This window comes from Rhea pennata, chromosome 2, assembly GCF_028389875.1.
Source record: "Rhea pennata isolate bPtePen1 chromosome 2, bPtePen1.pri, whole genome shotgun sequence".
Lineage (NCBI taxonomy): Eukaryota > Metazoa > Chordata > Aves > Rheiformes > Rheidae > Rhea > Rhea pennata.
In genome coordinates, this window is record NC_084664.1 from 74,279,877 (window position 1) to 74,294,835 (window position 14,959).

Below are 14,959 nucleotides of genomic sequence, written 5' to 3' on the forward strand. Positions count from 1 at the left end.
AGTTAAATATATTTTGAAATTACTAAGCAAAGTAAGCTTTGCTTAGCAAAAATGACAAAACGAGGTAATAAGAAAGGATAAGAAAGGATTCAGCTCTTTACCATAGAAAACATAGTCTTCCTAGGTTAAAATGCATATAGTTTCACATCCTTAAAATAAATAAATAAATAAATAAATAAAGCTGATGGGAAGCAGAACCAACTTGAGGACACTGAAGTGAAGCAGACTACGGAATTTTAGGTGAGCACACAAGTCAAGAACTAGCTGGTGTACATATACGTGCAAGCACGAACACACATTTGCACCCAGAAAGGTGTTGGAGTGGTGAACTAAAGGAAATATGTATTAATGAAGGACATTAGATAAGTCCAGAATGTATTCTTTATTTCTAAAAGGAGAAATTTATGAATTAAATTATATCCAAAGCAAACACCTCCTGAAACATGCCATCAAATCCCTCACACTGCAGCAGTCAAAAGGTACAGTTGGGGGATACAGAACTTTTTAACCTACAAAAGGAGGATGAGGACACATATCCAACTGATTTGCTTCAGAGTATTCTAAATTAATCTGAAGACAAATCACTGAAAAAAGGGTCTATGTCCTGAATTTTTGCCCAGAACAACCACTTTCTTTCTCACACTAAGACACAAATCTCCTCCCCCCAAAAAAGACACTGCATTTAAGTTTTCTGAAACTCAGTGACAGGATAAGGTTCTAGGTCTACAATTCCAAAATACAGTTGCCAATTATCAGACTTTAAAATTACATAATTACAAAAAAGCAGACAAAGTTGAACTCCCTCCACATCTTGTTAGAACACTAAGAAAATTGATTAACAGAGACAAAACACACAGTCATTTTCTTCATATGAAGTTCTTCATAAAGTTCTTGAACTCCTCCATTTCTCCTACCACCATCATTAAATAAATTTGTATTCTATGTAGAAGAGAAAACAGAAATACATAAAACAGTCTGCAAACATAGTGTGGGATTAAAACCTTGTTTCAGTACAGTAAAAATATAAGATGTGTTGCAACCTCTTAACAAAAGAATGAGGAGACCTCACTCAAAGGCAGGATTTTAAGCAGGCGAGACCCGACATTGAATCTCATACTGAACAACATCACTTTCTTCTATGCACAGTCTTATCCATTTACTGGATAAACCATGGCAGATGTGGCATTGAAATAATGATCCTAAGAGGAAAAACACAAACCTAAACTGAAAATACAATTATCTATGAACATCAGCTACTTATCACTTTAGTAATAGTGAATTAAAACACAGCTTCATTAAGACATTTCATTCAAACCACACAAAAAGGCTGCCTAATGGAAGACAATAGCCCAACAACTCACAAAGTAACAATTTAGCTATTTTCTTTTTATTCCTTTAATACCTCCTACCAGTTCTACATCTTTACTCTCAAGAACACAGCAACAGCTCCTATGACTTCTGTATTATTTTAAACAACGGATATTGTAGATTTTTTCTGAGACTGTGAATGAATTTGCAGCAACATTCCAGCTGCAAGCTTTCATCTGATTCATTTCAGATTTTATCTTTGTACTACCCACAAAGCAAATATCATCCACTCATCTGTGTAACAAGGACAAGGAAAAAGAGAACTTACAGGAAACAGAAGATGGAGACAGAATTACTATCCTACACTTCAGCAAAGTAAAGAACAGATTTATACTGTTGCCTAAAGGCTCATGTGACTTTTACAACATAGTGCTTCCTTCTCTATGGATGCCAGACAACGGTCACCTAATTACCACTGCTTCAATGTGGCCACCCAGTTTCTTTGGGACCCGTTTCATCAAAAAAGACAAAACCGTCAGGTAAGAACTGCCATAACCAGCACCCCTATGATCCTAACTGCCTGCCCTCAGAAGCCACTGAAATTGGACTCCTACCCACCCAACCTGTGTACAAGCCAGTCAGGTACAAAGCGATAGTGTTACTGTCACAGGGCATTAATAAAAGTGCAGTACAGGCTGCTGAAAAGGCTGAAGTCTGTCTGTCATGGTTATAACTAAGTATTAAACATACTGTTAGTCAATACAAACAACAGTTAGAATCATGATGTGAAGTTGCTTTAAACTCAGCTAAAAATTGTCACAAGCACACATAAAAATAGCCAAAAATATTGGGAAAATTATAGTGTCTACTAGTGTTCATCCTCTGAAAAAAGGCTCAAGTTGGAGCAAGGTTATCTTCCTGTAAAATTTTTTACCTCTTTTCTAGTGAAACAAACAGGATCCTCTAACCAGGTAAACAATCTTCCTCCTTCTGTACTTGAAATTGCAGTTCCATGGACTGATGAGTCACTGTAACAGGTAATATTCTACCAAGAGAAGGTAGTCTTGCTTTTCTTCTCCCCTTTGTTTTCAGCTCTTCTCTCCTGTTCCCATTTCTTCTATATTATTGTGTGTGTCTTTACATTAGCTTTGGCAACAGTCATCTTCCCATGACCTAATTTTTCCTCAGTGACCCTGCAGAAAATAGTCCTTTTCTTTCTTGTGCTAGGTATCTAAAGCACCTCATAGAAGGACCTACCAGATATCAGAATCAGAATAAGGTTAAGTGGAAATGTATTTTTATGGGTAGTGGTGGGAAAAGATGTGTGTGGAAAAAGCTGTGTTTCAGGAGGGTGCAGGAACAAAATTTTCAGCAGCACTGAATTGTTAAAGCAACTAGCCTGTAGCCATCATAGAATACTGTGCTAGTTAAGGTGCTGACTTTGCTTTTCGTGTAGGGCTGGACAACTGCTCAGTAAAGTACAGGCACAAATATGGAAAGCATAGCTATGTAGACATGACAGAATCTTAGAAAAAGTAGTATGTAGTCACCTATTTGTCAAATTAAGCTGATAACAACAGTCATAGTCCAACATGTGTGGTTAACCATAACTTCATTATACAATACACAGTTAATTCCCTTCTTTAATCAAGTAACACTCATATTTAAGATATTAACAGCTTTTCTGCCCCTTCAACCTCCTTCTAAAACTGCTACCTAATATTGCCAACTTCTCTTGAAACAGCGCGCTGTGAGAACAGAAAGACAAAGACAGAGGAAACAAACCAAAAGATAAGACGGATCTACAGCTAAAGGCAAAAGGAACGGGAAAGGAAGTTCTGCTTAAAGGAAGAACAAAATCATCAAGATCTGGGAAAATGACAATAAAAGCAATAGTATAAACACAAACACACACACACATATTCCAGTTTCAATATTTGAATATTAAGTGAACAAAGATGGCAATATTGAAATTTAAAGAACACAAAAACAGAATGATTTGTTTTTACTTGTGCACTAATCTCCTCTTTCAGACTTCTCTCTTTTTACCAAATGGTTGAAACTGGTCATTAAAATTACTACGATTATAAATAGGAGGAATGGAGAGAGGCAGGCAGACACAAGCAACACAGGAGTTTATGCCTTAAGAAAACAGTCTCAAACACCTTTTGTGTTCTGGAAACTGAAAAAATACAATTAAAATTTATCCAGCATAGAACATTTTTCGGTTTTCCCCACTGAAAGCTCCTGAAGCACAATTTTAGCCAGTACTGCAGGACCTAACTGGTTTCGCTCTTTTTGGAGCTCATCAGCTGCAGGTAACGGCTCAAATAACAAAATGCGCACACCCAAACACACAGAGCAAAGCATTTTGCTAAAGGAAGAAGTCTTTTCCACCATAAGACATGCTTTTGTATTATAAGGACATTTTTCTAAATTGCTGCCTTTTGTACCTTGAATGAAAAATGACAGCAATGAAGTTATTTATTCACATCAGAAAATAAGAGAATCTTGCTAAAAATCAAAGCTTCATTTTCCTCCCTGAAAAAAAAAATCAATGTATCTATACTATATTAACGCTAGTGGAAAAATAAATTTAGTATTATTGTCTTGGGAAAATTAACCATGTTAAAACTATCTGAACACAGATCTTATCCAATTAATTATTTTAAATTAAAAGTATTAACTATTATTACAAACACTCTAGAAAAGCAGATGCTTCACTCTATGAAAACAGTAGTGAAAATACTGTTAATCATAATCATAATCAAAACATAAGTTAAATCCACAAAACATAGTAAGGTTTTGTGGAGTCAATTGATGGCGCACATCCATTCATAACTCAGAAAACATGCAAAAATCAACAATTAAGGCCAAGATTTCCCTCAATTATGTAAAATAGTGAAGAAGTGAACACACTTTCAGAAATGGACAGTAAGCTAAAAGAAAATCAGTGGAACTTAATTTCAGTAAGAGCAACATGTTTTCTACAAACTTTATCTGAATGGTTAAAAAAAACAGAAGAAAAAACAAAAACAACAGCAACAACAAAAAAGAAACAGAGACAAAAAGCACCAGCAAATAAGATAACATTAATATTAACTAGAATGTGTAGTATATGGTCAGGGTCTGCCCCAAATTCTTAACTAGTACATCTCAAGGCCACACACAGGCATGTGTTTTAGGAATTCATTAAAACATTTTCTGAACATTTTTCTACACTATGTTCTAAATAGCTCCTTCTAATGTACCGTCTCCAAGTAATCAGCACAACTGGATAAGAGCCAAAAACTGGCTGGATAGCATTTTTCAGAAGGGGTAATTAGTAGCCAGGATTCACTAAAACCTCAGCCTAAAGCAGGATCTTATGACCCTAGAACATAAAATAAGCCAATACTGTAACACAGGGAACACTTTTCGGAGAACTTATTGGAGCACTTGAAGCTGCAAGCACTGCATCTGAAGTTTCTGAATTTTAAAAGTGTAGGAAAACAAAAAAGTCAAATTAAGTTAAACACTGTTCAAATCTATGAGAACAGAAGTATCTTTTAATAGTGTAGGGACATCAGAAGTGTTCAATATTGTGTGTCAAAAATAGCTTTAAGACCAAAAATAGTTTCAATTTCAGTTTTAGTGAAGAACACGGAGCATTTCCACTTACATTTCATCCACATGGCAGCGGATGTTACACTGTTCAGTTGCAGAAAACCTTTTTTTAAGACCAATTAACTGGACAAGTTTGAACAATGGCTTATTTAGAACACATGAGAAGAAAAGAAATAAGAACCGTAGTTCCAAATGTGCAGAAAGAGGAACTCACAGTATGTACTGTAAAGATACATAGATACAAGAATTGCAATCTGTAATGGGAATTCTAGCACTGCCCTTGTCACACACTACAGAAGGAACAGTTACCTTAAAACGATAAATTGTAAACTAGTTTCAGTTACTCCCTCAAGCATGTATTCCATGTAATTTTTTCAAAATAAGCCTCAACTTTACACAAAACTTTAAAACAGTAAAAGACAGAAAATCCTACATACAGTCTCCACATCTTTTTTCTTCTTCCTTTGACTATTACCTACCTTCTTTTTACAGGAAGATGAACAGGATAGTAGAAAGCTGGAAGAAGTAGTGAAAGACAAAAGAGATGAGATACACACAACTAGACAGAAATTGAAAAGATGACACAGAACAACTATCTGAGAAGCAGAGGAAGAAAAGAGCAACCCCCCCCAAAATAAAATCTTTCAAAAGGAGCTGATGAAGATACATTTCAGTAACATTTTTAAATATTCAAGCAGTTTTGTTAAAATTTTAAAATTAATACATATAGTGCTACTTGAAAAAATAATAGTACATCACTTAAAAATCTTCAATGCACGGATCAAAAATGAATAGCTCGCTACTCTATGATTTACTTATAAGATGCCCAAACGACAAGAATTACAGGCTACATTTTAAGTAAAACTAATCAAGAAACATATGATCAAGAGAAGGAGAATCTTCAACCAATCTTGTAAAAAGCTGGCTCATCATTGCTAAAGTGACTCTCCTATCATACAGCCTGCAACTAAGCTTAGCAACCTCAGGCCTTATGCTATCTTCTGTTTTGGCTTTTTTTGCCACTCTGAATGTTGTGTCCTATTCTCAATGACTTACTGCATACTTCATGCTCACTAGACTAGTGGGAAGCTAAACAGGTAACTCCTGAAGCTGCTTCCCTGATTTCAAAACTCTGCTGAAAAGTATTCGGCACAGTTCAGTCAACTATTAGAAGCGATGAAAATTAGTAAGCTATGAAAATATTTCAGATAAAGGAATTATGCTTTTATATTCTTAATTCAGCTAGCTTTTACTTATACATCATATACATACAGTATCTCAGTAACAGACTTGAAATCTGATGAGCAAGCACTAAAATCAATATTTTAAACTAATCCCAAATTGCATCTGCATTTTTTAAGCAAATGAAGTCTTAAATACAAGGCAAACACAGCCAGTAGGAAATTGCATTTATGTGTTTACAGGTAGTTTCTGATTGTCAGCTATTTCAGTTTTAACCAGCCACTTCTGAGTTGTTCAGTTCTCTCCCCAACTAACTCAACTGATTTTGAAGTGTGGTACCAGTCACAGACACAGAAGCTACTTATAGACTACATAAGGAGCAGGACATATTCACCAAGGCACCAAACAAAAATTTTTAATAAAAAGGAGGAAAAATGACTAGGGTGTGAAATAGTGTAGGTTCCTACCAGAAGTAGTTTCTGGAGTCTCACATCTTAGGCAAAATTTCCTTGAATTTTACATGTGCAATGAGTCTCTTGAGAGTGTAATTACTTTTTTTTCACGAGTAGTAATAAGCCTAGATATTTAGGCAAATCCTTATCTGTAACAACCGAAGATCTACCATGTCATATCTTTCATTTCAATTCCTAATACAGTATCCCTATCTATACTTATAATACTCCCGAACAAAACAAAACAAAACCAAAACAATACAAAAATCAAACCCCAAACTCTTTCCTTCTTTTCCATCTTAAAGACTGGTTTCTTTTCCCATCATTTAAGAATTTCTCTCTCTCCTCTTTAGAAGTGTTGCACATAGACAGAATTAAGGTTTTCTGCCCAATAACAGCAAGATCGTTCTTGAATAAGAGTAATTTTCCAAAATTCCAGACAAAAACTGGAAAAAGAAGAGCTAAGAAAAGTAAATAAGATGGCCATTTTGTAGGCATTCTTTAATCTCTTACCTTTCCTTTCCTGCTCTCCTTCAACACATACTGGTCAACCTCCTACAGCAATGCAGAAATCCAGAAAAAAAGAAGGAAACATAAAGGGATAATAGGCATAATAGAGGGAAAGATTACAGATGTGGATAGTATAGCTTATCACAGCATGAGAGGAGACAGAACTACTTAAAATTAAAGTTTATTTTCAAGAGAACAAACTACAGGAACTTCAACAATGAAGAGTTTAGGAAAATATTCCTTACATTCTTTTGATAAAGGAACTAAAGGAAAGAAAAAAGTTTGTTTGATGTTTCCTGGAAATAGGAAACACATTACATTTCTGTCCATATCAAAGACTAGGCATTTGTCTGATATCCTGCACTGTTGATTATGAACAGGATTTATGCAGGATTACCTAACTCAGGGCAGAAGGTAGGAAGAAAGGAGATGAAAGGGTGAAGCAGGGATCTGGACTTTAATTAAGAAACCTTTTGAAAGAAAATAAAGTCCTAGCAGAACAGCATTTCTTCAATGTGTTTGTGTTAAAAAGAATGTAGATGAAGGTAGATTTCTGAAAATATTCTCATGATTAATTTTAAGAGTAGAACAGTAAAAATAACTGCTATAAAATATAGTTTCAAATAAATTAATAAAAATTATTAATACTAAAGAATTTATATTAAAAGGCTATTTAAAAGATTCTCTTCTATATTAATTTTTTTAGGTCAATTTAAAGCTGAATCTCCTGTTATACAAGTTGAAACGTTTCTGAGAGAATGAGTGCTCAGAATGAATGCCTATTTCAGGTAGACGAATTCCTATGAAACAAACTATTTTGGAATCCACGTCTCTATTTTAAAAGTTGCATCCTTTTCATTCAAATTAAGATGTATGCAAGTCTGAAAAAAAAAAAAAGGCAGAACTGTAGAGAGATTACTTACTTTTGAACAGAAATTAGTATATCCAGAAACACTACTTTAAGATGACTGATACTTCCCTTGATACTTCCTTCCCCTTCTATGGAATACATTAAAAGAACTCATAAAACAGCTCATCTTTAACAAGATACAGACACATATATACATACCTCATATTCTTTTCTGCAAACCTTTAAAACATCATTCTTTGAAGAAGCCTGAAAGACAGTTAATGTCTTCATTTATAGTAGAAAATGAAAATAAAATTATGTTGCAAAATAAAAGGTATTCTACCTTTATATTACCTCTCTGTGTGTATATATACATATATACATAACCATGAATCCATAATCAATTTGAATGTTTCTTTTTAAGAAATGAACAATCCATGTAAAGCTTAAGAAAAGCAGAAACCACAGCTTTGTCAATACTACATTTCATTAAAAAGCACATAAACTCATATTTATGCACCAACTTAGCTGAAATTAAAAGCACATACAGAGCAAATTCGTTTGCATCAAAGGTTTACCAGATAGCAGAGTACTGAAAAAAAATGTGCAAATTAAAGAGCTTGAGCACAACATTGCCCCATTCTGGCTTGCTCAAAACTATCGTTCTGTTCTCTTATCCCTCTTGCACAAACACTTATTTCTACCTTTAATTTGCAGAAATCCTTCCTTCAAAGTAAAGATCTGCTCCTTACTTGTTCTGTAGGTGCAGCACCTGTCACTCCTCATGTGAAAGATATTCAGAATCACCATTTCTACGTACATCAGGTATATCCTTCCCCCTCCCCCGGTAATCTAAAATATCTGGGTAAAGTCTGATCTTGGGACTATCATATCAAGTTCACAGAATCACAGAACAGTTGAAGTTGGAATGCACTTTTAGAAACCATCTAGTCCAATGGCCATGATCAAGCAAGGTCACCTAGGGTATTTTACCCTAGACCCTGTCCAGATGGTTTGAATATCTCCAAAGATGGAGACTCCACAACCTCTCTGGGCAACACATTCCAGTGCTTACAGCAGAAAGTTTTTCCTTATGTTCAGACAGAACTTCCAGTGTTTCAGTTTGTGCCCATTGCCTCTTGTCCTCTCATTAGGCACCACTGAGAAGAGGCTGGCTCCATCATCTTCCCTTAAAATACCCTCCCTTAAAATATTTCTATACACTGATAAGATCCCCCTTCAGCCTTCTCTTCTCCAGCCTGAAAAATTCCATCTCTCTCAGCCTTTCCTCATAGGAGAGATGCTCCAGTCCCTTCATCATCTTAAAAACCCTTTGCTGGACTTCCTCCAGGAGCTCCATTTCTCTCTTGTATTGGGGAGACCAGAGCTGAACACTCCTGCGTACTCCAGGTGTGGTCTCATCAGGACTGAGTAGAGCAGCAGGATCACCTCCCTCAACTTGCTATCAATGTTTTTCCTAATGCAACCCAGGATACTACGGACCTCCTTTGCCCTGAAGGCACACTGCTGACTCATGCTGTACTGCCCACACAGACCCCTAGGCCAGCAGGTCAGAATCCAGCCTGTACTTGTCCATGGGGTTGTTCCTTCCCAGGTGCAGGACTCTGCACATCCCTTTACTGAGTTTCAGGATGTTTCTCTATGACTATCTCTCCAGCCTGTCCAGGTCTCTCTGAATGGCAGCACAGCCTTCTGTTGAATCAGCCACTCCTCCACGGTTTGGATCATCATCAAACTTGCAGAGGAGGCAATCTGTCCCTTCATCCAGGACACTGATGAAGAAGTTGAGCAAGACTGGACCCAGTACTCCCCCCGGGGGACACAACTAGCTACAGGCCTCCAACTAGATTTTGTGCCAGTGATAACAATCCTCTGAGCTCTGCCTTTCAGCCAGTTCCCAGTCCACCTCATTGTCTGCTCATCTAACCCACACTTCTGGAGTTTGCCTATGAAGATGTTACAGGAGACGGTGTTGAAAGCCTTGCTGTAGTAAAGGTAGACAACCTCCACTGCTCTCCCCTCATCTACCCAGCCAGTCATTCCATCATATAGAAGGTTCTCAGATTGATTAAGCATGATTTCCCCTTGGTGAATCCATGCTGACTACTACTGATCACCTTGTCCTTCAGGGGCTTGGAAACAGTAGCAGTGGCCTGTAGTTCCCTGCTTCCTCCTTCTTGCCTTTTTTTTGAAAACAGCAGGGGCATTTACTTTCTTGCAGCTTTCAGAAACCCCTCCTGATCACAACTGCTTTTCAAAGATAATTGAGAGTAGCCTTGCAATGACATCAGCAGCTCTCTGAGTACTCATGGGCATATTCCATGAAGGATACATGGACTTGTGGATGTCCAGTTTGCGTAAATGATCCCTAACCTCAATCCTCCTCACTTAAAGGGAAATCTTCATTTCTCCAGACTTTCTCTTGTCCTCATGCTCTGGGATTCCTGAAGGCTGCCCTTAGCAGTAAAGACTGAAGCAAAGAAGGCATTCAGTACTTCTACCTTTTCCACATCCTTTCTCCCCAGGGCCCCTGCCCCATTTCATAGTGGACCCACACTTCCCCTAATCTTCCTTTTGTTACCAATGCATTTATAGAAGCCTTTCTTGTTGTCCTCCCTGTCCCTTGACATATTAAACTCCAAATGGGCCTTGGCCTTTCTAGCCCCATCACTTCATAGTTGGACAAAATTTCTATATTCTTCCCAGGTTACCTGTCCTGCTTCCACATTCTTTACATTTCCTTCTTCTGTCTGAGCTTTGCCAGGAGCTTCTTGTTCATCTACGCAAGTCTCCTGTTCCCTTTGCTTGACTTCTTGCTCACTGGGATGCACTGTTCTTGAGCTTGGAAGAGCTGATCCTTGAATATCAATCAGTTTTCTTGGACTCCTCTTCCTTCTAAGAAGCCCCTATCCCTAAGATAAGAGTCTTCCAAGTCCCTGAAGAGGTCAAAGTCTGTTCCCCTGAAGTCCAGGGCTGTGATTCTGCTTTTTGCTCTGCTCCCTTCTCAGGGTCCTGAACTCCACCATCTCATGGTTGCTGCAGCCAAGTTGACCCCAACCTTCACATCTCCAACCAGCCCTTCCTTGTTTGCAAGTACAAGGTCCAGTAGAGCACCTCTCCTCATTGGCTTCTCTATTACCTGTCTCAGGAAGTTGTCATCAGTGCTCTCCAGAAGCCTCTTGGATTGGTTGTGCTTTGCTGTGTTGTCCTTCAAGCAGGTATCAGATGGTTAAAGTCCCTCATGAGTACCAGAGCCTGCAAATGTGAGGCTACTTCTAGGTCTGTAGAAAGCCTCACCTATTTCTTCCAAAGTTCTTCAAAGTGCCAGTAAAAAAGCCCCTCAAGTTTCAAGAATCAAAATTAAAACCAATGTATTCCAACATTATCCCTGATGCTTGGCAAATATGGGTATTCTATTTTTAAGTCACGTAAAATGTATCAACCAGAATCAGCTAAAGTACAAAATATATCCAAGATAGTGAGACAGCATAGTCCAGAATCAAACAATACAGTATTCAATTCTGAAAATAAAGAGAAATAATACAGTAATAAGTAAGAATACATAAAACAGTATTTCATAGGACACCACAGTAAATAAATTGTTTTTACTAGCTCAAGAGAACACAAACTTTAGGATAAATTTGAAAATTCAGCTCAAGAAATGCATTTGGGAACAGATATATATATATTCTTTTTGAACGGCATTTATACTTCTATCGCTTTCCTTTTTCTAACTATGTCATGAACCTTCATATGGCATGGCCAACCTTTTCTCTCAGATTGTTCCACAATAGTCAGTTTGCGTACTCATTCCGTATCTCTTTTCTGTTATACCCAGTGTATGTACTTACTGCTCAACTCTTGTTGAATATTTTATACCATAAGCTCTCAGGAGAAGATAGCATCATATTTTTTTTGCATGACAACCATTTGCTGGTTGCTGATCCAAGACTAACAATACACAGATAACTTGCAAGATACTATATTGGATTTTAGACATGTCATTGCTCCAGAAATGAATTATTAGGATGACAAATGATTATACACCGTGAACTTTGCAAATGTTTCTATGGTCTTAGGTATACACTTAAAAATTGTAAAATGCCTCTCAGGTTTTTAGTACAAAGCTCATTGCTAAATGCACACATTATGCTTACCGTTGCCACTGGTGCACTCCTCAGACAAAAATTTTGATATGGTAACATATGGCTGAGAAACCACACTTTTTCCATCTGATGAAGGATGCTTTTTCCATCTGATGAAGGAAAACCTCTCTGAAGAGGCACAAAAATCTATTTGGGGCTGACTGGAATGTTGTATCACCAGATATTACACTGCACACAAAACCCAGTCACACAACCTACCCCTAACTCTCTGAAGCTGTATGCTTGTCTTAAACTCAGTATTACTTTAAAATAACAATTTTTATGCAGAGATTGTGAAGAAAGTTTCAAGACATTAAGTAGAACCAAAGCAAACCAAGCTTCAGAATCTCTATAAATTCAGTTAATAAATTACTGTGAAGTGACAAAATACAGCACATGAACAACAAACATATGCCAACTGTTTACAAAGCAAAACTAAGTGGATTATCTCCATTTACTAAGTGCACCGGTGTTAGGACATGCCTGTAACGAGCTCTCATACAGAAACTTCTGTAGTGTCAAAGACGGCTGCTGTACTTTTAAGCTGCAAACACTGTAAGACTTAACCATACCTTCATTACTAAGCAATTAAATTTAATATTAAAAGACAGAAAGAAGGCACAGTACCTCTGTCAGACACAGTCTAGGGGCATCTCTTCTGCTGGTATCACAACTGGTGGCATTTAGGAGATTCTAATGTTACCTAATGTATTTTACACTAGTCAAGAGCAAGTCAGGTCCCAAGACCTTGGTTAAAACCTGAAGTTGAGGTGATTCTTACACAGCAAAAGGGACGAAAACCAAACAGATCTCTATTTGCCATTTACCTCTCTTTACCTCTCTTACGGAACAGGAGTCACAGCAATTATACTAATCATTTTCCCCATTTTTGAAGCTTCCAATCCTGGTTTGCCCAGCCTGTAATCTCTTTTCACTATATTCAGGATATCTCAAACGCTCCCTGGTGGAGCTAGTATTTCCTAGCCCTGTCTATTATGACCCAGGAATTCTCTCTCACTTATTCTTTCAAACACTTGATGTTGGCTTGTCCCGTTTTCTCAGAAGTCCACTTAACCCAGTCCTCTATGCACATGGTAACAACTGATATGGAGCATCCTTTCACTTTTGTCTTCTTCCCTGCTATCCAGGTGAAAGGCAAAGAATGTGCAGGCCCATTCCCTAAGCTCGTCACAGCTGGCTGGGCAAGAACAGCTTTGTCCCAAAGCTGCTTAGACCAGTATAACAAGGTGGGGGAGAGGAGGTGTCTTTTGCTAGCCATTATTAGTTCTGAGGAAGAAAAGCCTCATTTGTCAACATCTACTTCTTCCTTAGGCTTTTATCTGCTCCCAAACCTCCAGAATTTTGGGGACAAAATAAAACATAGTTTATTTCATCTTTAGTCTTCTTTGAAAAGCACTTTATCTGAATTTAACTCTTACATAGGCAACTGAGCTAAAAGCCATATGGAGCCGATGCTTCATTCCTTAGAACAACTTGGCAACAACACTGTTTATCAAGAAACTGTTAATTTGTCACTCCAGTCACCACTACTGGCTAATCTACCTCCCTGCTTTCATCCATCGCTAAAAGAAATATCACACACTGGGGAGAAGAAGACCAAGATACACAGCGTATCTTGTGGTAGCAGTAAAGCATGCTTAAGTCGAAAAACAAGACTAAGTTGACATAACTTGGAATTCAACTACCTCAATTAAAATGCAATCCTGACAACAGACTATTACATTTTTTGGGGGGTTTTTTAGATTTTTTTTTTTTGTGTTGTGTTAGATTTCAGTGATCATGTCCAAGCCAAAATATTTTGTTAGGCACTAAGTGTTAGTTTGCTATTGACTCAAAGGAGAAAGTCAAGTAAATTACCTGATTTCTTCCTCTAACATTTTGCATAATACACTCAAGAAGTGACAGAGCATTGAAATTTTAACGTACCAAACCACAGTATTAGAAAAACTTTGTTTTCTGATTTAAGGAGTCTGTACTTCACTTGATGATACTGAATGAAAAACAAATGATTGCCTTCCCCTACTGATCACAACAAACAGTTCTCTGAAAACAGCTCAACTCCATAATAAGGTATCTTGAGTATGTTACAAGGTAAGTGACTGACCCCACTATTTAACTGACTGACCTCATAGACTAAAAATCCCCTCTTGGTGACTGGTTGCATACCTTTTCAGATATGCATACACAACACCATTTGTGGAAACATCGAATTTTCTCCTTGAAAATGCTAACCCTGAGGTCTTAAAATTTCTTCTTCCAGGTCATCAAGTCCTAGCAAGCAGCCTAGTCCTACGCAGTTAAAAATATACATCCATATAAAAGGGTAAATCTTTATATTAGATTTTTATCTCAGTAGACTTGAACTTTTGCTTTATTACTGAAAATAGACTTTAAAAATGTCAATTCTTTGTTTGGCTTTTGGTTGCTGGCATTTATTGTCAGTTATACTTTCTGGCAAGTTTCTTGTCAAGTTTTGCAATTTTAAGAAGTATTTATATAATAATTTAAATTTGCTGTAAAAATATCTTAAGCCTCAAGTTTACAAACAGTAATATGTGAATGAATTCCATACTCCATCATTTAACGTCAAGTACAGGAAAAAAATTAGAAAGCCGTACCTGTTTACATGCTTGCCGGCATTCCACAGCAATAGCTAGCTCACAGCAACCTAAACCAACCCAACCATCAGACTTCTTCAAAACTCCTTTAAAAATAAAATGACAATACATATTACAGTAGTTAGAGAAACCATGCGATCATTTTTTTTTCCCACCCCATGAGTCAGTTACTTTTCAAATACGATAATCCCCGCTCTCTCTCAAGAAGCCTATTTATGAATTACATTGGTTTGGAAAGACTTCTAT

General features: G+C 37.1%; 1 protein-coding gene across 4 annotated transcripts in view; it reads right to left on the bottom strand.

The window, feature by feature from the left end:
- RECK (reversion inducing cysteine rich protein with kazal motifs) overlaps positions 1–14,959 on the bottom strand; it is a 70,104-nt gene that overhangs the window by 32,771 nt on the left and 22,374 nt on the right. For 3 of the 4 annotated variants that reach the window (XM_062569753.1, XM_062569754.1, XM_062569751.1), the window contains 2 exons: positions 14,714–14,799; positions 8,128–8,175 (listed from right to left, as the gene is read on the bottom strand). In XM_062569753.1, the coding sequence (XP_062425737.1) occupies positions 8,128–8,175; positions 14,714–14,799 (134 nt within the window). The remainder of the gene's footprint in view (positions 1–8,127; positions 8,176–14,713; positions 14,800–14,959) is intronic. The other variant, XM_062569752.1, reaches the window with a different exon arrangement.